The sequence below is a fragment of the Littorina saxatilis genome, linkage group LG16, assembly GCF_037325665.1.
Source record: "Littorina saxatilis isolate snail1 linkage group LG16, US_GU_Lsax_2.0, whole genome shotgun sequence".
Taxonomy (NCBI): Eukaryota; Metazoa; Mollusca; class Gastropoda; order Littorinimorpha; family Littorinidae; genus Littorina; species Littorina saxatilis.
The window spans coordinates 37,389,996-37,415,017 of record NC_090260.1 but is presented as its reverse complement, the minus strand read 5'-3'; the positions used below and the strand labels follow the sequence as shown (position 1 = coordinate 37,415,017).

The window sequence follows — 25,022 nt, the reverse complement described above, 5'->3', positions numbered from 1 at the left end:
AACACAATGTGCATTTACGGAATTACATAAGGAGAACTAAAAAATTACAGAATTACATTGACATAGTTATATCTTTCATTTGGGAATGAAGTTGTTCAGATCAGCCGTTAACACTAGTACAAAATGTTTAGCAAAATACATCAAACAAGACATTTCATTCACGAATGATGTGTGAACGTGAATGTCTCTTAAACATTTTCACTGAAGTTGCATTTCTTATCTGTTGGGGGAAGGAGTTCCAGAGAAACGCTCCAGAGAAGGCTAAGCTCGATTTGTAGAGGTCTATTCGAGGTATAGGAGGGATGATTTTTTGGGACCCATATCTTTTTGTGGCATGTTTGAAATGTGATTGCAAATATTTAGGACAGTCGTCATTTAGAATGTTATACATGAACACAGCCTTGTTTAACGTCAACTGATCTTTCAAGGGGAGGAAATTCAGGAGCTTTAGTTTATCATCCGTGGACCTATTCAAATCAGTTTTGCAGCTCGGCGATGCAGGAAATTGAGTCTTTTTAAATGAACATCACTGCAGTTATCCCAAAGTGTTGAAGCGAAGTTTATATGAGGCATTATGTGGTCGTAATAGAACATTTTGAGTGCTTCAGAATCTGCGTAATGCCTTAATTTTGATAACAGGTACAAATTCTTTGATACTATTTTGCAGATATTACTCAAATGAGTTTGCCATTTCAACTCTTGATCAATGTTAACACCCAATAATCTATGTTCCCTAACTTCCCAGGCAGCAGAGTAATATGCCCGGCATATGACAAACATATGACATGGCATGTGGAAATCATATAGTAAAACCATATGTCAGTCATAGATAAATTGCAAATGGTTTTGGAATGGCTACCATATGGTTTTTAGGTGTAAATGACATGTCAAAACCACTAGTTTGCCACATCACAAGTGACATTGTCATATGGAAACCTCATTTACACCACATTACAAGTGACACTGACATATGAAAATCATGTGTTTGCCATATCACAAATGACATTGGCATATGCAAATTACATGGTTGCCATGAAACAAATGATATTGTTTGCTATATGTCATATGTTTACTGTATGAATGACATGTCTTCGTCATATGTTTGACCGATACTTCGAACCTCACAGACACACACTCAATCACACATTTTCACAACAAAAGACAAAACAACAGTCTGAAGATCATACTTTATATTCAATATCATAATAATAAGCCAACTTGTATTTTTTCTCCGTAAGGAATCAATGAAACAAAGTCACAGCAGGAATAATGCTCCCAAGTCACCCAAACACACACACATTAAGGGAAAAAGTCTTTAAAGTATAGTTTAAAAAACTAAAACAAAAAAAGTACCCCCAACTCTCCTCCAAAAAGGCTCTGTAGTGAACCCCTGACTATCGCATCACTTCAGGGTTGGACCTTGAGTGTGCGTGGTGAATAACCATCGCAGCACTGGGAATGTAATCTCTGCAGTATGATTTAAAGACAAGTTCTGGATTGAGAAGAATTAATCTGCTTTAAAATTTGGTGTCAGGATCATATGTTATCTTAAGATAATCAGTTCTATACTCTGAATGTGGGTCAAGGTTTGTCACTCTTCAGCTTTCTGGATGATGCACAGGGGTGGTGTCTTGGACAGAACTTCTACCCCATCGCCAGAGTTTAGCACCACCGACTGTGCCGAAACAGATATCCCTGATCACGAAGATGTGTGAGCTTGATCGGCTGACATCTTGCAAGACTTTGTTACATGAGGCATGGTACCTGGAAAAAAAAGAGAAAAAATAGAACCTGATGGAATGAAGTGTAGTCAGAGGAAAATGTTTACCATTTGACAGTGTAAAATTGTATGACTCTCCGACACTACATTCTTTAACAGAGATTTTTCGCAGACTTTTTTTTTATCGGCGCTTACTGATTGGTTAGCAATAGCCAAACTAACGTCAAACTGCTCTTATCGCATTAGGAGGTAGCTCAGATAGCCCCGAAAGCTGCACAGGCCTTCAAAGTCTGACAAGAATCGTCGCTTAAAACAAGTTTGAGCGTTTGCACTGTTCACAAGGGCAGCAAATTTGATCTGATTTGGCACCGACTTAAATGAACAAAACTTAAGTCACAACCTGACTCATCAAAGAGAAAATAACAAATTGAGGTTGGGAGAGAGAGAAATCTTGAAGTTGAACAGTTATTGATTTATAAGGCTAAAGCCTCGGTCATACAGGCGACTCACTCGTTGCGATTCAGTCTTTGGCCGATCGCACATAAAATCGTATGAACGATAGACGAACGACTGGAGAACGATAACTCCACGCGAGCGGGGCAGAAGTGACGTGTCATAGTGAACACGGCAAACGCGCTTTGCTAAATGTTCGAACGTCGCTCTACTTTTCTGAAAAATTCCTTTCAGCATTACGCCTTTGCAAGAAATAAAGTTCCCAGACAGCTGCAATTAATGTTTTCCGACCGCTGTACACGCCTAAAACGTCTCCTTTATATCTGAGTAAAAAACTGTTCTTCAAAAAAGTTTTGAATCGACGAAGAGACGCTGTACGCCACAGTCCGCCATTATTTTACGTCACGGCGTCAAGACCGCAGCAACGCGTTCTGATTGGCTCTGTTGGCTCTGCCCCTGCGATTGACCGACGACTGGATCGCAGGAATATAGAACATGTTCGATCTAAACCTCAAAGCTACGAGGGAATCGCATGAGACTGAGTCGTAGCTGTTTTCTACGACTGAGTCGGCTGTGTGACAGGGTAAATCGCGCGACTCAGTCGCATGTGTGACAGCCCTCTAAGTGATATATGAATGGTTACTTACCTCGACTCAAAAAGCAAGGTCTTGTTTGTAGTTCAGAGTATGTTTGACCTGACCGAAGCTGTTCATTACTGCCACCCTGAAAAGATATCACAGAAATAATTAATGCTTGATGAAGACATATGCAATTGCAAAAAACTCTTACCAAAAATACCCATTCAGGTTACAGAACTAAAAATAAATCCTCTGAATAATAAAACTGAGAAAACTGAGCCTATTACTATGAGTATGGCTGGGGGACACTACATTCTTTTACATTTGATCAATTATTTTTTTTTGAAATGAATAAAATCTTTGAGAGAATTTGACAGTTAAGGTTCATAGAGACTGGTCCATTATGTTTTCTCAAATTACTGGGCATAACTCTCACACACACACAAAGAAAAAAAGGTGAAAAGGGTAGGAGTGAGCTGACAGTCACTCAATAACTGCACTGCAAGGAGTTGAAATAAATTGATGAATAATCACACCGACACAAAACTATATCCCTGCCTAGATTTTCAGATCATCTGAAAACATTTAAGTGCTATACACATGACAGACGAGCAAACAACTTTCCCCCGACTCGAAGTCGTTTGAAAATACCTCCTGGGTTGTCGGCAAAAAGTCAGCCATATGAACGGCTCCAGCAATTTAGAAACAATTAAGGTAAGACTTAGCAGCGACTCCAAAAACTGCTGGACTTGGCCGTGGAATAACAAAGATATTCCGCAGACTTTTCTTATTGCTGCTTACTGATTGGTTAGCTATAGCAAAACTATCGCCAAACTGCTCTTACTGCATTAAGAGGTAGCTCCGATAGCTGCACTGGTATTCAAAGTCGGACAAGAATCGTCGCTTAAAACAAGTTTGAGCGTTTTTGCTGTTCACAAGGGCAGCAATTTTGATTTGATTTGGCGCTGACTAAAATTGTTTCAAAGTAGGGGGAAAGTTGGTACAAAGTCTGCCATGTGAACAAAACTTAAGTCACAACCTGACTCACCAAAGAAAAAAGAAAAAAAATTGAGGTTGGGAGAGAGAGAAATCTTGAAGTTGAACAGTTATTGATTTTTAAGGCTAAGTGATATGTGAATGGTTACTTACCTCAACTCAAAAAGCAAGGTCTTGTTTGTAGTTCAGAGTATGTTTGACCTGACCGAAGCTGTTCATTACTGCCACCCTGAAAAGATATCACAGAAATAATTAATGCTTGATGAAGACATATGCAATTGCAAAAAATTCTTACCAAAAAACCCCATTCAGGTTACAGAACTAAAAATAAATCCTCTGAATAATAAAACTGAGAAAATTGAGTCTATTACTATGAGTATGGCTGGGGGACACAACATTCTTTTACATTTCATAAATATTTTTTTTTTAAATGAATAAAATCTTTGTGAGATTTTGACAGTTAAGGTTCATAGAAACTGGTTTATTATGTTTTCTCAAATTACTGGGCATAACTCTCACACACACACACAAAGAAAAAAAGGTGAAAAGGGTAGGAGCGAGCTGACAGTCACTCAAAAACTGCACTGAAAGGAGTTGAAATAAATTGATGAATAATCACACCGACACAAAACTATATCCCTGCCTAGATTTTCAGATCTGAAAACATTTAAGTGCTGTTCACATGACAGACGAGCAAACAACTTTCCCCCGACATGAAGTCGTTTGAAAATATCTCCTGGGTTGTCGGCAAAAAGTCAGCCATGTGAACGGCTCCAGCAATTTAGAAACAATTAAGGTAAGACTTAGCAGCGACTCCAAAAACTGCTGGACTTGGCCGTGGAATAACAAAGATATTCCGCAGACTTTTCTTATCGCCGCTTACTGATTGGTAAGCTATAGCAAAACTATCGCCAAACTGCTCTTACTGCATTAAGAGGTAGCTCCGATAGCTGCACTGTTATTCAAAGTCGGACAAGAATCGTCGCTTCAAACAAGTTTGAGCGTTTTTGCTGTTCACAAGGGCAGCAATTTTGATTTGATTTGGTGCTTTCTTTCTTTATTTGGTGTTTAACGTCGTTTTCAACCACAAAGGTTATGATTTGGCGCTGACTAAAATTGTTTCAAAGTAGGGGGAAAGTTGGTACAAAGTCTGCTATGTCAACAAAACTTAAGTCACAACCTGATTCACCAAAGAAAAAAGAAAAAATTGAGGTTGAGAGAGAGAGAAATCTTGAAGTTGAACAGTTATTGATTGATATGGCTAAGTGATATATGAATGGTTACTTACCTCAACTCAAAAAGCAAGGTCTTGTTTGTAGTTCAGAGTATGTTTGACCTGACCAAAGCTGTTCATTACTGCCACCCTGAAAAGATATCACAGAAATAATTAATGCTTGATGAAGACATATGCAATTGCAAAAAACTCTTACCAAAAAAACCCATTCAGGTTACAGAACTAAAAATAAATCCTCTGAATAATAAAACTGAGAAAATTGAGCCTATTACTATGAGTATGGCTGGGGGACACTACATTCTTTTACATTTGATGAATATTTTTTGTTATAAATAAAATCTTTGAGAGAATTTGACAGTTCAGGTTCATAGAGACTGATCTATTTTGTTTTCTCAACTTACTGGGCATAACTCTCACACACACAAAGAAAAAAAGGTAAAAAGGGTAGAAGCGAGCTGACAGTCACTCAGTAACTGCACTGAAAGGAGTTGCAATAAATTAATGAATAATCACACTGACACAAAACTATACCCCTGCCTATAGATTTTCGCTTTTAGATCATCAGAAAACATTTAAGTGCTGTTCACATGGCAGACGAGCAAACAACTTTTCCCCAACTTAGTTGTTTAAAAATATCTCCTGGGTTGCTGGCAAAAAGTCAGCTATGTGAACGGATCCAGCAAGTCAGAAACAATTAAGGTAAGACTTAGCAGCGACTCCAAAAACTGCTGGACTTGGCCATGGAATAAAAAAGATATTCCGCTGACTTTTCTTATAGCCGCTTACTGATTGGTTAGCTATAGTCAGGGCCTAGCATTGGATAAAGTGTGTTCAGCTTACAAAGGCGGGGGTCTGGGGGCCGCCCCCTGAATTTGAAGATTTGTTGGAGTTTTTATTTTCTCCTAAAATGACCCCCCCCCCCCCACCCCCCTAAAGAAGATTGAGCAACTAAATTATGCCATAGTCCATATCGGCACATTACTTCTTCTGAATTGCCTTCGGAACAAAATCCAGCCATTCCCACTTCCAGGAATACCTGGATTCTTTGTCACTGAATGGCTGACCACGTTCAACAATGTTGCTTCGATACAGTCTAGAGCAACAAAACACCGGCACATGCTCGCGCGATGCCAGAAGAAATGCGTGCTCAAGCAAACTGTCAAACCGATTGAGAATTGAACCGAACGGCGCACAAAACGAAAGCTGGGACTGTTTGGGTTTACCGTTTGGGAATAACAGGTTTTTGCATTTCGGCGTACACCAAATCGAGTTCCGCGTACTGGAGATGTTATTTCGGCGTAAAGTACGCCGAACGGCTTACAATGCTAGGCCCTGTATAGTCAAACTATAGCCAAACTGCTTTTGTTGCATTAGGAGGTAGCTCCAATAGCTGCACTGGCCTTCAAAGTCTGACAAGAATTGTCGCTTATAACAATAATCGCTTATCGTCGTTTGATAGTTTGCGCTGTTTACAACACAAGGGTAGCACTTTTTATTTGATTTGACACTGACTAAAACTGTTTTAAAGTAGGGGGATAGTTGGTACAAAGTCTGCCATGTAAACAAAAGTCACAACCTGACTCACCAAAGAGAAAATAAAAAAAATGAGGTTGGGCGAGAGAGAAATCTTGAGGTTGAACAGTTATTGATTTATGAGGCAGAGTGATATGAATGGTTACTTACCTGGACTCAATAAGCTAGGTCTTGTTTGTAGTTCAGAGTATGTTTGACCTGACTGAAGCGGTTCATTACCGCCACCTTGAACAAATATCACAGAAATAGTTAACATTTGATGAAGATGCAATTTACATTTGATGGATGACATTCTTTTTTTAAATGAAGACAGAAAAAAATCTTTAAAAAGTCCACACTTGTTCATCAATAAAAAACACACATGCTTGGGTAATTTGAAAATAAAAAAATAAAGCAATCATCAACATACCACCCGGTTTTTCTTCTTTACTGAAAACAGTGCATTTGTTTCCCTAAACCAGTAAAAAAAAAAAATGGACACATCTGCTTTTATTACTTTAAAAAGGTTCTACCAAAGAATAAAAGACAAAATAAGCCAAATTCATAAAACAAAAAGACCCTGACAAATGTGTCGCTGTCAACGATGCATCTGTTGCTATTGAGATATACCTGTACATCTTCACCTGGCCGCAGTAGCGAAACCACAGTCTGCGTTAGCGGCGTCTGTGGCGATGTTGTCTGTTGAGGGCTGAGGTCACTGTCCATCTCAGCTTTCTTCAAGTTCAAACACACTGTCTGCATACTCATGGCTTTCTGAAAAATAAATCCTTGAAATTAATTAGGAACACAATGATTCATCATTCACAAGCCTCAAAGTCACACTCACAACAAAAACAAAATTGGAATGTATAATATAATTTAGAAACAATTAAGGTAACACTTAGCAGCGACTACAAAAGCTGCAGCACTTGGCCGTGGAATAAAAAAGATATTCCGCTGACTTTTCTTATCGCCGCTAACTGATTGGTTAGCTATAGAGTCAAACAATAGCCAAACTGCTTTTGTCGCATTAGGAGGTAGCTCCAATAGCTGCACTGGCCTACAAAGTCTGACAAGAATCGTTGCTTAAAACAAGTTTGACAGTTTGCGCTGTTTAGTAGTTTACATCACAAGGGTAGCACTTTAGATTTGATTTGGCCATGACTAAAATTGTTTCAAAGTAGGGGGAAAGTTGGTACAAAGTCTGCCATGTAAACAAAAGTCACAACCTGACTCACCAAAGAGAAAAAAAATTGAGGTTGGAAGAGAGAGAAATCTTGAAGTTGAACGGTTATTGATTTATGAGGCAGAGCGATATGAATGGTTACTTACATTGACTCAATACGCAAGGTCCTGTTTGTAGTTCAGATCAGAGTATGTTTGAACTGACCAAAGCTGTTCATTACCGCCACCTTGAACACATATCACAGAAATAGTTAACACTTGATGAAGATGCAATTTACATGTCATTTGATGGATGACATTTTTTTAAATGAAGACAGAAACAAATCTTTAAAAAGTCCACACTTGTTCATCAATGAAAACAAAATTGGAATACATGTATAATCAGTAGATTAGAAACCAGAAGTTTACCAACAGACAGGAAGCTGATAAATGTTAAATGAGAATGTAAAACACTACCATCCAATTCGCAGGTTACATACATTTGTTTACTTAAACAAAAATCGGGTTGGTTGAATTTTACATCGTGTGTAATGTAGATCAGCTCGCGAATAAAATATATTATTCAATCACTATCAATATCATGAATAATGAAAAGCAGAGTCTCGTCTACTTGTGAACAATGTTTCAAACGATTATATTTGAAGCGAACGGGTAAACTAAGACATGTGTTGTAATTTAGCAACCTCCCCGATTTGTGTGTGCATGTGATCGACCGGCGAATCGGAGCATTTTCACTGTTACTGTTTTAATTTTACAACTTCTATTCTAAAAACCAAACCACAACATCAATCAACATCATGTTTTTGGGAAAGTTAGTTGACTCACACCTCGTTCAGAAAAAAACAACCTTGGATGAATAGAACAGTGTTCTTCAAGGCAAAAAAATAAAAATAAAATCGAGAATGCGACTGTAGTGTCCGAGCCCTACCAATCCCGGCATCAGTCATCAAATTCGAAATCAAATTGTTCCATCAGTTAATTCACTTAGTACTTCGTTAGACAATCAATCTTCATTTTAGAATGAAAGACAAGGATTACCTTACATCCAATAAGCAACTCAAAATACAAGGCAGGAAGATAAAAGGGTGAAAAACGCCACAACATGTGGCATTCTACTCCATTGCGCCAACCGGAAATGATCGAGATCATTAATTAACAAGGGAAATAACTGAAAGATATTGCTCTTTGCAGTTGTTATTGTCTCCCTTAAAACAAATGGCTCACTGAACTAAACATTATGAGTGTAGTCTAAATGCTCAGTTGACCAAAAAACAAAACTTCAGCAACTTTTTTTTAACCAATATTTTTTTTAATTGAAAGTTGGCAGTCTCTTTGTTTTTAGATTTATTTTATCAAATTAAAAAAATAAAAAGACTGAGAACAAATTTTATGATAAAAATTTAATAAAAATCCAATATATAAAATAAAAATATTTGTTTAAAAAAATAAAATGTATTCTTTGAACCCAAACTGTGTAAAAAATAAATTTAAAAATAACCGAATAAAGGTTATAAATGCAATTAAAATTCTAAATAAAAAAAATGTCACCAAGAAGAATAACTAATTTTTATGTTAAAATGTCAAAATTAAATACAGGTAAAAAAAATAAACATAAAAAGAATTGTTTTTATAAAGAACAAACATAAATGCACGGTATTCCGCTGCAACAATGCCAGACACCTGGATGACTTGTTCTACAAGTGCAGCGTAACAGACAGATACAGATATTAAATTAGGAAAACAAAGATTGCAATCACCTTTTCAAATAAGCGTGGAGAAATCGTTTGGACTGCAACAACTTCTGCGTAAAAATTGGCAAAATGTAAGGCGCGAATAGCGAAGGTGTCACGCATTCCAGCATGAAAAAGAAAAAAAAACCTGCATGCAGGATCATGGTGGCTGGGGACGCTCGCCTTATAAAATATAGTCAAACTCAGACAGCAAACTTCGGCTGATTGCAACAAGTTATCACATACATTTTTTTGCAAAATAACAAATGACACAAACAAATTGCAAAAAAACCTTTATTATAAATTTTTTTTTTACACACACTCAAAACCTTATTTGGAGGGTTTAGACGCACTCAACAACAAAAATGGCATACAATACTTTGTCCCAAATTCAGATTTTTCAATTGTCATTTTTGTAATTAATATACAATAATTCGCAAAATAAATACCATAATTGTTCACAAACAAAAGCTTTATAATAATTCAGCTTTAAAAAGTAGAGTAGCTGACCGCGCCAGCAAGAATCCAGCTGGCTATGATATGCCGCTGGTCATGGTCAGATCATGTGAGAAATGACAAATTGTAACCATGTGGTATCCATACGATTTCTGACATATGTACAATATGTGGCAACTGGCATCTGTCCCGCAGATGATTTCCAGATCTTTTGCTACCTGGGTTGCTGCACTTGAGTTGAACCAACTGACAGTTGTAATTGTAAAGGACTTAATTGGTGTTTTTGTCTCGTGGTTATCACCATACTCTTTGTTTTAATCGGATGAATGATCATTGCATTAGAAACGCACCACTTAGTGATTTCATCCACACTTGTTTGAAGAGAAGAGTTGACGGATTCTAAAGATTTTTGACTGGTGTGGACAGAATAGTCATCCGCAAAGAACTCACATCTAACTTTTTCATCGCACACATGAAGGGGTAAATCATTTATATAGATACAGAACAAGATAGGTCCTAATACAGACCCTTGAGGGACACCACTCCTGACAAACTCGTTTGACGAAGTTTTACAGTTAATGGATACATACTGTTTCCGTTTTGAAAGATACGATTAAAAAAAGGCACAGGCGGAGTCGTCTTTTTAAATAGCACTTTAATTTTTTTAGTAGAAGTGAGTGATCTACTAGGTCAAAGGCTTTCTTAAAGTCCAGAAGCAAAGCTCCCGTTATTTCTGCTTTGTTTATTGCTGAGAGCCAAGTCTCGCACAACTACTACGAACATTTCAACAACAACAACTCGAACTCGAGAACGATTATAATCTCTACAAACCCCACCATCAACAAAACCAACACCAACTACAACTACCATCTCAACAGGAAGTTAATTGTGCTTTGCCTAAACCTTGAACTTACACCCGTGAGAGAGAAATTTCCTCATAAAGTGTTTGCTTCGAATTAGGGAAAATGAACAACTCTACAATTAATCCCCAGTTATCAAACAGAAAGTTGTGCCTTACCTAAACCTTGAACTTACACCCGTGAGAGAGAAATGTCCTCATAAAGTGTTTGCTTCGAATTAGGGAAAATGAACAACTCTACAATTAATCCCCAGTTATCAAACAGAAAGTTGTGCCTTTCCTAAACCTTGAACTTACACCCGTGAGAGAGAAATTTCCTCATAAAGTGTTTGCTTCGAATTAGGGAAAATGAACAACTCTACAATTAATCCCCAGTTATCAAACAGAAAGTTGTGCCTTACCTAAACCTTGAACTTACACCCGTGAGAGAGAAATTTCCTCATAAAGTGTTTGCTTCGAATTAGGGAAAATGATACAACTCTACAATTGATCCCCAGCTATCAAACAGAAAGTTGTGCCTCACCTAAACCTTGAACTTACACCCGTGAGAGAGAAATTTCCTCATAAAGTGTTTGCTTCGAATTAGGGAAAATGAACAACTCTACAATTAATCCCCAGCTATTAAACAGAAAGTTGTGCCTTTCCTAAACCTTGAACTTTCACCCGTGAGAGAGAAATTTCCTCATAAAGTGTTTGATTCGAACTAGGGAAAAAGATACAACACTGCACCTAATCCCCAGCTATCAAACAGAAAGTTGTGCCTTACCTAAACCTTGAACTTACACCCGTGAGAGAGAAATTTCCTCATAAAGTGTTTGCTTCGAATTAGGGAAAATGATACAACTCTACAAGTGATCCCCTGTCATCAAACAGAAAGTTGTGCCTTACCTAAACCTTGAACTTACACCCGCGAGAGAGAAATTTCCTCATAAAGTGTTTGCTTCGAATTAGGGAAAATGATACAACTCTACAATTAATCCCCTGTCATCAAACAGAAAGTTGTGCCTTTCCTAAACCTTGAACTTACACCCGTGAGAGAGAAATTTCCTCATAAAGTGTTTGCTTCGAATTAGGGAAAATGAACAACTCTACAATTAATCCCCAGTTATCAAACAGAAAGTTGTGCCTTACCTAAACCTTGAACTTACACCCGTGAGAGAGAAATTTCCTCATAAAGTGTTTGCTTCGAATCAGGGAAAAAGATACAACACTGCACCTAATCCCCAGCTATCAAACAGAAAGTTGTGCCTCTCCTAAACCTTGAACTTGTACCTGTGAGAGAGAAATTTCCTCATAAAGTGCTTGCTTCGAATTAGGGAAAATGATACAACTTTACAATTAATCCCCAGTTATCAAACCGTAAATAGATCGGTCTCTATCAACAGACGCTTAAACGATACAACTAATCCTTCCAGTGCCAGGGCATTTCCGGCACACACCTAAACTATGTGCCTCTAACCAGACTAAGAGGTAACAAATTCCACACTATTCCCCAAATATCAACCATAACAGACGGGATACATCCGTTTCAACTGTGACACCGCAGCAATAAGGGTATCAAGTCACACACGCGGATACGCTACAGCTAATTCCTACAGCACAAGGTATTTCCGGCATTTGCCTTCCCTCAAACCCAATCAAGGGACGGGCCGGGAAAGGAAACGAAGAGACTGAGGCCTGCACATTCCTAAGCCTCTTCCCCAACTGTTATATCTGCACATTGGCACTAATTAAAAAACCCAACTGAACACTATCTCAACGGTCTGCTCATCCCCTCACTTTCCCGTACCAAAGGGACACGCGATACCACCCCACTATCCGTGGTCAAAGTGCATTTGTCACTATACGGCTCTCTCCCAAATCATAGGCAGACACTCCAAAACAAAACTCCGCATCAAAAGGAGGAAACAAACCAGACTTTCCAATGAGAAAGAAAAGAAATTCAACAACAACCTGACACGAGCCAAACAATTCGTGATCAACCTGTCAAATGGGCCACTCTCGGATGGACAATATCTGGGCTTAGCAAAAGGCCTCAAATTCATACCAACGCCAAAAACCAACAAACCAACCATGAGAAAACAAATCTCTGCAGATTTCTGCAAACTTGCACGAAACATTCGATGCAAACTTCACTTCCGTGAAAACACCTCCAACACGGAAATACCTCCGTTCTACACAAAATCCAATTGGAACCCCCCACTAGGCAACGAAACAATCGAAGAGTACATCTTCAATACCAGAATGGAATAAAATCTCTACAATCCAACCTCTCTGAAGATGAAAGGAAAGCCCTCAAAGAGCTATCTGACAATCAAGACATAGTCATACGTAAAGATGACAAAAACAACAAAAAGACATACCCCTCTGACATAACAACAGTCACAGAAATCACGGAGAGAATGAATAAAGCTACGAACAAACATAAATGTTACACCAACAAACGGTGAAGGTAAAAGCAGCCCATCGGTTTTTTACTGATCTATATTGCTGATAACACGAATGAATCGACTCGACACGCAACACAACCACTCAGCCGCAACGGAGAGAGGGACACAATTTCGCGCCCAACCATCACCCCCCCCCCCCCCCCACGGCAACTCCGCCCACCACGCCAATAGAGCCCCACTACACGTATCAAAGACGCTACGCCCAGCCACCGGAGCGTTGATTGACACACGCTTATCCCGCATCTACACAAACCAGCCAACCCACGGGCGAAACCTGGCCCCACCAATAAGATCGCAGAACAACTCTGACGAGATTGTCTATTAAAACAGACAGAATCAACTACAAGCCATACAGGTTAACCTAAAACCAGCCAAAGAAAGGGTGATCCCCATCTTGGACAAACTGCAAGAAACCTTCAAATGCAGAATGAGTCTCACCACTGCAAAGCAATCGCTTATTCTCGCAATCGAGAAGGACCGGTGTGTACCCTTCCTTAAAGGGACCACTGAGTTCAACCCAGCAATGAACGGTTCTACTGCCAGAATACATGAGCTTGGAGACCAGTTTCAGGATACCATAAGGGAAAACAAAATATCCCTCCAACACCAGTAAGCCTCAGTCACTGAGGACATATGGTAAATAAACCACCAGTACATGCAAGTACACCCTAACAAGGGAAATGAACAATAGTCATCTATAAATGATTATTCTCAATCGAGAAACAAAATGATGAGGATATGGGTTTGAATAGTTGTCCCCTGACGAGGCTACCTTTCAGTTTCCCCAGAACACCTCTATAAAATCACAAAGAAGTTATCCTAACAATTTGAAACTGTAAATATTGCCGAAAAGTACCATCTTTGGGAGAGGTACTTAGGGTTCTCTGGGCTGCCTACTGCATTTGCCGGGTTTGGCAGACCCTTGATTTTTTACCCCCTATTTCTTTAGTAGAAGTGAGTGATCTACTAGGTCAAAGGCTTTCTTAAAGTCCAGAAACAAAGCTCCCGTTATTTCTGCTTTGTTTATTGCTGAGAGCCAAGTCTCGCATAAAGAGCTAAAGGCGGTGTGGCAGGAATGCTTAGAGCGGAATCCAGACTTAAAAGGATGAAACAGATTCATTTGTTCCATATATGCCAGTAAATGTTTTTGTATGTGCTTTTCTAAGGGTTTAGATAAAACAGGTAAGAGGGAAATAGGTCTAAAGTTGTTTGGGTCTGTAAGATCCTTATTTTTTGGAAGTGGTAATACCTTTGCACACTTTAAAATAGAAGGGAACACGTTTTGGTGTACGCTCAGGTTATAAACATAAGTTAGGGAATCAACAATGTAACAACTGGAATCTTGTCTGGACCCATTGACTTCTTATTCGCCATTTGTTCTATCAGTTTTCCTACCTCGTGCACTGAGATTGGAGGAATAGAAAACGTGTCAGTTTGATTCAACTTTTGTCCACAGAATGTTTTTAATTTTTCAAGACAATCATCCGTATCAAGGGAATCATTCTGATTGAGACAAGATTTTAGGTTGTCTGCTAGCGAAATTAAGTGTTTGTTAAAATCATTTGGAGATATTTGTGAATGATAATTGGTTGATCCCTTCCTAGATTTATCAAGAATTTTATTCACTGCTCGCCAGATTGTAGCTGTATCCTTTTTTTCAGATATTAGTTTATTAAAATATTCTGTCTTTGCTTGTCTCACTGTGTCCAAAACTTTATTTTTTTGCAGTTTATACTCTGTTTTCATGTTGCGCTCTTTGAAATGATCACGCATCGCCATAGCCTCGATAATGTCTGAGGTTAACCAAGGGGGAAGCTGGGGATGTTTCACTCTATGCTGACGTAGTGGTGCGTGTTTATCAATTATAGAACACAAAATATCGTGAAAAACATTGCAAGCACCCTCTGCGTCACTGCAATTGAATACGCTATAAAATGGGGCTTGGTTAAGGTCAAAGAAAAAGGCAGATTCATCAAAATACTTGAAACTTCTGTATTCGATTGTTGTGTGGCCTTTATGACGTGATTTTGGCAATCTAAGAGAAACCGAGCAAAAAACAGAATGATGGTCACTAAAACTGGAATGCACTACTTGCGCATTTGCAACGATATTCTTACTATCAGTATAGATATGATCAATCAGGGTTGATGAAGTATTTGTTTCTCTTGTAGGGGTTTCGATTAGCTGATGAAGACCAAAGAGAGCAGTGGTTGAGCACCAAGTTGTTTGAGGCCTGAGTAGGTTAATGTTAAAATCGCCAAGCAATACAACATTCTCGTCACGAGCCTTCACTCTGTCCATCATAGAAACAAAATCATCAATCCACCTTGACGTTTCAGCAGGGTTACGATACAGACAGCCAATAAGCAAGGGAGAGGATTTGTCCTGTTTCAGTTCCAACCACAAACATTCAACATTGTCATCTTCAAGATCGGTTCTACGTTTGACAATGCCAGCAATGGACTGATGAACATAAAGAGCGATGCCTGTTTGGCCTACTCGTGCATTGTCCCGTCGTAAAACCGAATAATTCGGAATGTTAACAAGGCTGTCTAATATACGCGAATATAGACGCGTTTTACTTACACCGAAGAGTTGTACCAGCTCTGGTTGCTGGTTTAGCAATACACAGACATCATGTACTTTGTTGACTAAATGATAAATATTTACATGCCCTATACGGAGAACAGTGTTTGATGTTGTTGACATTAGGACGAAGTGCAATATTGTAACAAACAGCAGTAAATAATAAAGCAAGTGTGGGTGTGTGTGTGTGTGTGCGTGTGTGTCGGTGTGTATCGGTGTGTGTGTGAGTGCTGGTGTGTGTGTTGGTATGTGTGTGTAAGAGAGAGAGAGAGAGAGAGGGAGAGAGAGAGAGCGAGAGGGAGAGAGAGAGATAGAGAGAGAGAAAGAGAGAGAGAGAGAGAGAGAGAGAGAGAGAGAGAGAGAGAGAGAGAGAGAGAGAGAGAGAGAGAATGTCTCCCCCTTCTCCAACCTCCCCATCGCAATGAACTATTATGTTTTGGCGATTAAACTTTATGAGTTATCTCTCTCTCTCTCTCTCTCTCTCTCTCTCTCTCTCTCTCTCTCTCTCTCTCTCTCTCTCTCTCTCTAACACACACATACCAACACACACACCATCACTCACACAGACCCACACACACACACACACACACACACACACACACACACACACACACACACACACACACACACACACACACATTTTCCAAAATCGCACATATTGTTCAATGTGTAATACTTGGTGCTTTGGATGAAGTTGCTCAAGAGTCTGACTTTCTGCACGTTCACAGGTTATGCTTTGGGGGGAAGGGTAATGTTTGGCCCGTCTCAAGTCCCATGTCCGGCCTCAACGTGGCCAGAGGGTGACACCAGAGAACTCACTGGTGGCCAACAGGCAGGGCACTGTTGACTTTTCTTGTTATTTTGTGGTTTTTTTGTTTTGTTTGTGTGTGCGGGTTTAGTTTCGTTTGTACTAACTGACTAACTGGGTATTTTGTTTTTACTACCATCAATATTTACAATGTTCTTTTGCGGTCAAGCTCATCCTGGCTGTCTTGAGTTCTATTTTCATATGCTAGTAGTTTCTTTATCAGGCTTTTGTTGCCGACCAAGCAGAGAGGAAGCAACTGTGTCTGTGTGACCCGTGAGTCTCACAGATTGACTGAATGTTTTAATCACACTTTCAGGGATTGGCTTGGGCGTCGGTCATCTGTCTTTTGCCATGTTAAATTCGGAAAAGACCGACACACATGGGTCTCAATCCGTCAATTGACCGATAGACATGCAGCAGAGTCAGTCAGCTCGTTTTATTTTGGCAAAAATCGTGATCAAAAGGACTCGCAGCAAGACTGGGAGCGCCGCAAGACTTTGCGAGCAGACAAAAGTTGGAGTTGGAGGGGTTACTGCAATGCCTCAGCCTGCTCACAGTTGCAAATTGTTAATTCGTCAATGAATGTCTGCCACCACATCATTCACAACAAGCCAAGGCACCATGGTGCTTTTGCAGTTTTGTAGCAAGTAGTGGTGGTGTGTGTGACTGAGACAGAAAGAAAGAAGATACTCAGACTGGTTGAGAAAGAGTGAATACCCTTGCTGTGTAGGGGAACAAACATTCTAATCACTAGCGAGGGGTGTGTCTGAAACACGTGGGGAAGGAGCACGTGTTGATTGATGTGTCCCCATAAAGGCAAGGTTAATCCCTCTCCCCATAAAGGCAAGGTTAATCCCTCTCCCCATAAAGGCAAGGTTAATCCCTCTCCCCATAAAGGCAAGGTTAATCCCTCTCCCCATAAAGGCAAGGTTAATCCCTCTCCCCATAAAGGCAAGGTTAATCCCTCTCCCCATAAAGGCAAGGTTAATCCCTCTCCCCACACTCTAAATTTTATAACACTTTGAGAACACTGAAAGTGTTTAGGGTGAACACTTAAAGTGTTTAGGGTGAACACTTAAAGTGTTAGGGTGAACACATTTTTACACTTTTGTTATCCTGAAGCATCTTCTGCTACCTGAACACTTTTGGAACACATGGTAAACACTTTTTTGCACAGTGGAACACCAGGTGAACACACGTGTTCAACAAGTGTTCCACAAGTGTTCCACTTCGTCTTTTAGTCATGATCCGAATAAAATAATACATTAAAAAATGTTTGGGCCATGAGCAGATTCGAACCCGAGACCTTCGCCATGTCAGCGCTCTACCGATTGAGCTATGGAGACTCTTCGGGATCTAGCGACGCTTAGAGTATATATATACCCCCTAGACCGCTGCGGGACGTTTTTTACATTTAGTCAAGTTTTGACTAAATGTTTTAACATAGAGGGGGAATCGAAACGAGGGTCGTGGTGTATGTGTGTCTGTATGTCTGTCTGTCTGTCTGTCTGTGTTTGTGTGTAGAGCGATTCAGACTAAACTACTGGACCGATCTTTATGAAATTTGACATGAGAGTTCCTGGGTATGAAATCCCCATGCGTTTTTTTCATTTTTTTGATAAATGTCTTTGATGACGTCATATCCGGCTTTTCGTGAAAGTTGAGGCGGCACTGTCACGCCCTCATTTTTCAACCAAATTGGTTGAAATTTTGGTCAAGTAATCTTCGACGAAGCCCGGACTTCGGTATTGCATTTCAGCTTGGTGGCTTAAAAATTAATTAATGACTTTGGTCATTAAAAATCTGAAAATTGTAAAAAAAAATAAAAAAAATTATAAAACGATCCAAATTTACGTTCATCTTATTTTCCATCATTTTCTGATTCCAAAAACATATAAATATGTTATATTCGGATTAAAAACAAGCTCCGAAAATTAAATATAACAAAATTATTATCAAAATTAATTTGTCGAAATCAATTTAAAAACGCTTTCATCTTATTCCTTGTCGGTTCCTGATTCCAAAAACATATAGATATGATATGTTTGGATTAAAAACACGCTCAGAAAGTTAAAACAAAGAGAGGTACAGAAAAGCGTGCTATCCTTCTTAGCGCAACTACTACCCCGCTCTTCTTGTCAATTTCACTGCCTTTGCCATGAGCGGTGGACTGACGATGCTACGAGTATACGGTCTTGCTGAAAAATGGCATTGCGTTCAGTTTCATTTTGTGAGTTCGACAGCTACTTGACTAAATGTTGTATTTTCGCCTTACGCCACTTGTTTGTTTTTGTTTTTAATCGTGTTGTGCTTATATTTTTTCATCAAACGTTTATTTCATCTGAGACATCTAATAAGCGGTAAGTATTAGCATTTTTATTTGTACAATTTAATAATGTTACTAATTGTCCCATCATGCTTCAGCTGGACCAAAAAAGAACGTTGACACTTTTAGATCTGTGGGCCTGTCTGCGTTGTCGCTGCGTTGGTTTTGCTCAGGATTTCCGATTGTTATCTGTAAGTTGCTTGCTGAGATTTTGTATCAATTCATCTAAGCTTAGTCACTCGTATTTTTGTTGTAACATGTTACTGTTACTTGTATCAATGGACGTTTGAAGACAATTTCTCTAATTTTGCTGTCACAACGGTTTCAGCTGATCAGTGGACCTTTTACATTAACTCTGCGTTGGTAAACAAACTCTGCTATTTGAATTTGATGTTGCTTTTTTATTCTGGTTGATGTGCTTGGTTTTGTGTTATTGTTATACGTGTATGTCCAGGGGTTCCTTATAATGTTAATGGTGGTCCAGTGAACGATACCTTCCGCCTGTGGTCAGAGCAATTGTTATACGTGTATGTCCAGGGGTTCCTTATAATGATAATGGTGGTCCAGTGAACGATACCTTCCGCCTGTGGTCAGAGCAATTGTTATACGTGTATGTCCAGGGGTTCCTTATAATGAAAATGGTGGTCCAGTGAACGATACCTTCCGCTTGTGGTCAGAGCAATTGTTATACGTGTATGTCCAGGGGTTCCTTATAATGATAATGGTGGTCCAGTGAACGATACCTTCCGCCTGTGGTCAGAGCAATTGTTATACGTGTATGTCCAGGGGTTCCTTATAATTATAGTGGTGGTCCAGTGAACGATACCTTCCGCCCGTGGTCAGAGCAATTGTTATACGTGTATGTCCAGGGGTTCCTTATAATGATAATGGTGGTCCAGTGAACGATACCTTCCGCTTGTGGTCAAAGCAATTGTTATACACGTGTGTATGTCCAGGGGTTCCTTATAATTATAATGGTGGTCCAGTGAACGATGCCTTCCGCATGTGGTCAGAGCAATACATTGGCAGATTTTCGGATTCTTCTTCTTCCTTTGGTTAGATCATAGATGTACGATCTGCACGCTAGATAAAGTGAAGCGGTAGGCTAAAAACAGCATACATTAATGAAAAACATTCATCATAATCGTGGCCAGGTTGCTTGTGTGCGCAATTTAGAATAATTCTATGCATGCTTGGTTGTATATTTGATTTCACAGATCTATCACATTTTCAGGGAACTGGGAAGCCGTTTGAGCTGATGTGCCATGTGGCGAATCGATGTGGGCGTAACCTGCGCACATTTCGTCTGAATTGCACTAAGGATGAACAGGAGGCACTGAAGGAGATCAACCCAGACGTGTTTACCAAGGTATGCATGTCCTGCATTTGCATATAGTGTGTAGTTTTGCAGAGAAATATTGACTTTCAAATTGATCTGATAAGTTTTGTTTGTTTATTTGCTCAACGCCCAGCCGACCATGGAGGGCCATATCAGGGCGGTGCTGCTTTGACATATTTATAACGTGCGCCACACACAAGACAGAAGTCGCAGCACAGACTTCATGTGACATGTCTCACCCAGTCACATTATTCTGACACCGGACCAACCAGTCCTAGCACTAACCCCATATCATGATAATGCCAGACGCCAGGCGGAGCAGCCACTAGATTGCCAATTTTAAAGTTTTAGGTATGACCCGGCTTCGAAGCCACGACCTCCCGATCACCGGGCGGACGCCTTACCACTAGGCCAATTGTGCCGGCGGTTGCGGAATCATTGATTATACTATTTGCTGAAATACTCTGTTTCAAAATTAATATCTCCGTGCAAAACACACCAGGCAGTCGCCAAACTCATATATGGACACACACACGCGCACACACACACCTAAAGTGTGGATGGTTACCTAAGAGGCGGCACTGGGTGCAGTGCCTTTCTAGTGCACTTGCACTACAACAGCACTGGGTGCAGTACTCGCTCCGGCATCGAAGAATTTTGCTCTAAAAAATGCACAAAATTTGACCTATTTCGTCGCCTATAGAGGACGGAAAGAATGTCATTTTGAACATTGTTATGACATTCTTTCCGTCAAAAAAGTCAATTTAACGGTGTTAAATGAAGCGACCATCCACAGAGGACGGAAAGAATGTCATTTTGAACATTGTTATGACATTCTTTCCGTCAAAAAAGTCAATTTAACGGTGTTAAATAAAGCGACCATCCACACAATTAGGTTGCCATCCAGAGTTTAGGTTGCCATCCACGTGTGGATGGTTGCCTTATGGTGATTTAGGCAACCAAACCTGTGGAAACATGGGTACACACACACACACACACACACACACACACACACACACACACACAGCCAGCCAGCCCCCTCTCCTTCCACATTTGACATAAATCTAAATGTTGATACACAGTTTCACAATAAACAAAAGTATGAGAATGAGAACGCTTGTCAGTGTTGCTACGATGTGGAACTTCAGTAAATTAGTGTTTGATTTCTTAACATGCATCTTGTGTGTGCAGGAACCATACTGCTTGGCTGAGGCAGTTCACTTTCTGGAGATGGAGCTAACAGTAATGCGACGAAAAATTGTGGATGCACCATTGTAAGTTTAAGCTTTCTGTGGGATACAGCGCAGTTACATTTTCAGAATGCTGCCTTATTTAATTTACAGTCTTCTCCTTAAAAGGTGGAAAAAATATACATATTTTTAAGTTCAGTGAGTGCTGAGGCCTGCAATGATAAAATGTTTTCCTGAACTAAGTCTACTCAGAATTTCCAGTCGTTATGGTAGAGTAGTGCCGTAAACACTGAGGCCAGCTTTAGTCAAAGCATGGCCAACAGACAACACGCTGCTGATCCGCTTGGATCTGCCATTGCCGCTAACAGTGTATGCAGGGTGCATTCAATATAACACCCTTTTCTTTTGAAAATATTCTTATCGGAGTGTATGATTGGTTTTGACAGTGATCGCTGGCCTCCAATGGTCGCTGACAAGGGATTTTCCTTCGGTTCACGTAGGTTTAGCTTGAGATCACGTGAGTTAAAAGCGATCCGTTTGTAAAGAAATTCAGTTTTTGTTAGTTTGATCTAAATAATGAAATATTTTAGAAAATTATGATAGAAATTAGAATGCATTTTATATTAAAGAATGCATTCCATATCATAGAACACATTCTATATTTATACAATGCATTCTATAAAATAGGAGACATTGTATAATATAGAATGCATTCAATCATACTTGTCATTTGCCCAGAAATGTATTCTATGATAGAATGCATTCTATAACGTCCAACAATGCATTCTTATGATAGAATGCATTCCATAAAGCGCCCCAAAACTTCTACAGGCCAGCTCGGTATGGTCCCTGCTTCGAAAGCAGATCTACAAACACTCTCACACACAGCTCTCTCTCTCTCTCTCTCTCTCTCTCTCTCTCTCTCTCTCTCTCTCTCTCTCTCTCTCTCTCTCTCTCTCTCTCTCTCTCTCTCTCTCTCTGTCTCTGTCTCTGTCTCTCTGTCTCTCTATCTCTCTCTCTCTGTCTGTCTGTCTGTCTGTCTGTCTGTCTCTCTCTCTCTCTCTCTCTCTCTCTCTCTCTCTCTCTCTCTCTCTCTCTCTCTCTCTCTCTCTCTGTGCGTGTGTGTGGCTGTGTGTGTGTGTGTGTGTGTGTGTGTGTGTAGTTCTGCTTTCCTTTGCGGGGCTGGCCTGTTGTAGTTTCGGGACATTATGCATATAAATTATAATGCATTTCAGGACGTTAAAGAACGCATTCTATCATAAAAAGCATTTTGGTATTTTGTGTTATAGAATGCATTTTATCATAGAAGGCAGTTCGGGACGTTATAGAATGCATTCTATAATATAGAATACATTACATAATAAATGATTTCCTTATAATTCATTATTTAGATCAAACCAACACAACTTAGTTTCTTTACAAACGGATTACTAGAGGGTGCATTCAATATGACACCCTTTTCTTTGTATCGGAGTTCACGATTAATTGCGACAGGGATCTTGGGCTTCCAGTGATTGTTGACAAGGTGTTTTCCCTGGGTTCACTTGGGTTAAGAACGAGTTAAGGAAAACGGGCGTGCTCAAGGCCTCGCCACATTAGCAGTACGGTTTACTGCTTACCTTATATAAACAATTTGTAGAGTGCCATTTTCCAGAGTGGCCACGCGCTAATGAAATCCTTGCGAAAGACCTATTTTAATTCTACTTTTTGTTCTTAGGGGCAGACTCCTGCTTCAAGAGGGATTACTTTTTACATTCAGTCGTGTGTGCATGTGCGTGCATGCGAGTGTCATTGTGTGTTGGGAAGGTGAGAGCGAATTGGACGTGACGTATTTGTTCTCTGTTATGTGACCTATGCCCGTTCTGGAATCAAAAATGTACAATAGTTTACCTGTAACTGCGATTGTTGGAGATCTGCTGACAGCAAGAAGAAGTCCACTATTAGTTAAGATTTACACTTCAGTGTTATCAATTAAGTACAAACGTTTAACACAAACCTGTTAAGAGTTGGAAATGCATCATGTACTAAAACTCACTTTTATTTCGAACAGGATGTTCCGGACAGCGAGTTGAAAACTAAACCAAAGACCAAGGGCCTGGAATCCTCCCAACTCTGAAGGGTGTTTTTGTTATCGGACTTTCGTGTGTGAACTTTGAAGATGGGGTTTACCAGAGCTCCGTTCATATTAATAGCAACATATACCGAGCAACAAAAGAAACGCGAAAACATTCTGCAATGTTTGATTGACAAAATCTCGAACAGTTATGGATGTTACGCATTATAGTAACATTGGATTTTATTTCCATGGGTGACACCCTTAAGTCATTTCCTTGCGAGACGGAACGCCGTAAAGAGAGATGACGTCAAAAGCGTGACGTCAAAAAGGAAGAATGACACAGAGGAAAACACGAGGTTGGAAATGGTTATGATAGATCTCTACGCCTACACCGTATGAAAGATTATTAGATTTGCAAATTCATACGATGATTTCTATCAATAAAGACTTGAGATATTTGTCTTTTGTACTTCGCGTTAAAAGATGTATGGAAGAGTTGTTTTATTGAATTGTTTTGAGACACGTGCGAAGGCCTATATTCGTAGCGTAGAGTTTTACTTTGAGTCCATTCACCAAGATCAGTTGATTCTCGTTCCATTTTGGAGAACAATTCAAGTTTTTTTTCTCGGGAGTTATATTTCATCACAAACCTGAATTATGCAGGTAAGAAACTGCTAAAGTAGGAAAAAGGGAAATAATAATATCGTTCTTCATTTCAGAAGTAGAACGGCACATTTTCATCCCTACGTTCATCTGTTTTGTGTGTTTCAAAGGCGAAGCAGTTGGACGAAATCCAAAATTCCATTGTTTGTAAGTAACGGTCAGAATGATTAGATAGATGTTAGGCTCATAAAGCTGATGATAACATGTTGTTTTCACTTTGATCGACAGGTTTAGATGCTGTTTAGATGCTGGTTAGACGCTCGTGTAGATGCAAGCTGGAGATGAATCGGACGCCAACTGAGAGAGAGATGGAACCGTGTTAAAGAACTGATATCACCGTTCACCCCATCGCCGAGATATCCAGGGCATCATCATCGTCATTCACCTCATCGTCGAAGACATCAAGGGCATCCTCAACATCGTTCGTCACATCATCAAGGACATCATCATCACCGTTGAACTCATCGTCAAGACATTAAACTTTAAAGACATCATCTTCATCACCGACGCCGTGTATAAACACTCCGAGAGCTTACAGTCGCTCATTTCGGCAAGATCAAACCTCTCACACCTGATCCTTGACCTGTAGTGCCGAGTACGTCGATGCATGAAGATGAGTAACCAAAATTAAAGCCGTTTTTCACTCATTGTAGTTGTGTTCGTCCAGTTGCTTCCAGTGTTTATTCTTTCTGTCGATACTTTTGAGTCTGTCTATCGTTCAATTAAGTTAAAAGAAACCACGCATATCACTAACTATAAAAGCGAACAGCCGCCAAATAATCATACCCTAGACAACATTAACAAAATTCGAGATTCAATCTTGAAAGAGCCGGACACGTGAAAATCCTCCCATCGGATTGTGACATATTGGTTGCCTCGTC

The 25,022-nt window shown here is 39.7% G+C and overlaps 1 protein-coding gene and 2 long non-coding RNA genes across 5 annotated transcripts; 2 read left to right on the top strand and 1 right to left on the bottom strand.

Annotated features, from left to right (window-relative positions):
- Positions 1-1,294: 1,294 nt before the first annotated feature.
- LOC138950991 (uncharacterized) lies at positions 1,295-8,823 on the bottom strand. 3 transcript variants are annotated; one of them, XR_011450908.1, is made up of 7 exons: positions 8,717-8,823; positions 7,826-7,905; positions 7,124-7,267; positions 6,665-6,739; positions 5,036-5,111; positions 3,901-3,976; positions 1,295-1,764 (listed from the first exon to the last, which is right to left on the bottom strand). It is a non-coding gene; the product is annotated as an uncharacterized lncRNA (long non-coding RNA). The 3 variants fall into 3 exon arrangements; XR_011450910.1 differs by lacking the exon at positions 5,036-5,111; XR_011450909.1 differs by lacking the exons at positions 6,665-6,739; positions 7,124-7,267 and having other exon boundaries at positions 1,297-1,764.
- Positions 8,824-18,855: 10,032 nt separating this feature from the next.
- Positions 18,856-23,607, top strand: LOC138950989 (uncharacterized). The gene is made up of 3 exons (XM_070322697.1): positions 18,856-19,084; positions 20,128-20,262; positions 23,473-23,607. The coding sequence occupies exons 1-3, from the start codon at positions 18,983-18,985 to the stop codon at positions 23,536-23,538; spliced, it is 303 nt and encodes a 100-aa protein (XP_070178798.1). The 5' UTR covers positions 18,856-18,982; the 3' UTR covers positions 23,539-23,607.
- An 80-nt stretch (positions 23,608-23,687) lies between these two features.
- Positions 23,688-24,789, top strand: LOC138950990 (uncharacterized). The gene is made up of 2 exons (XR_011450907.1): positions 23,688-24,141; positions 24,370-24,789. It is a non-coding gene; the product is annotated as an uncharacterized lncRNA (long non-coding RNA).
- Positions 24,790-25,022: the final 233 nt, after the last annotated feature.

What these genes read in the sequence shown, in the direction of transcription:
- LOC138950989 (XM_070322697.1), top strand. Translation starts at nt 18,983, where the DNA reads ATGCTTCAGCTGGACCAAAAAAGAACGTTGACACTTTTAGATCTGTGG. An exon ending in AGGATTTCCGATTGTTATCT is followed by an intron (nt 19,085 to 20,127) that starts GTAAGTTGCTTG and finishes TCACATTTTCAG; the next exon opens with GGAACTGGGAAGCCGTTTGA. An exon ending in ACCCAGACGTGTTTACCAAG is followed by an intron (nt 20,263 to 23,472) that starts GTATGCATGTCC and finishes TATTTCGAACAG; the next exon opens with GATGTTCCGGACAGCGAGTT.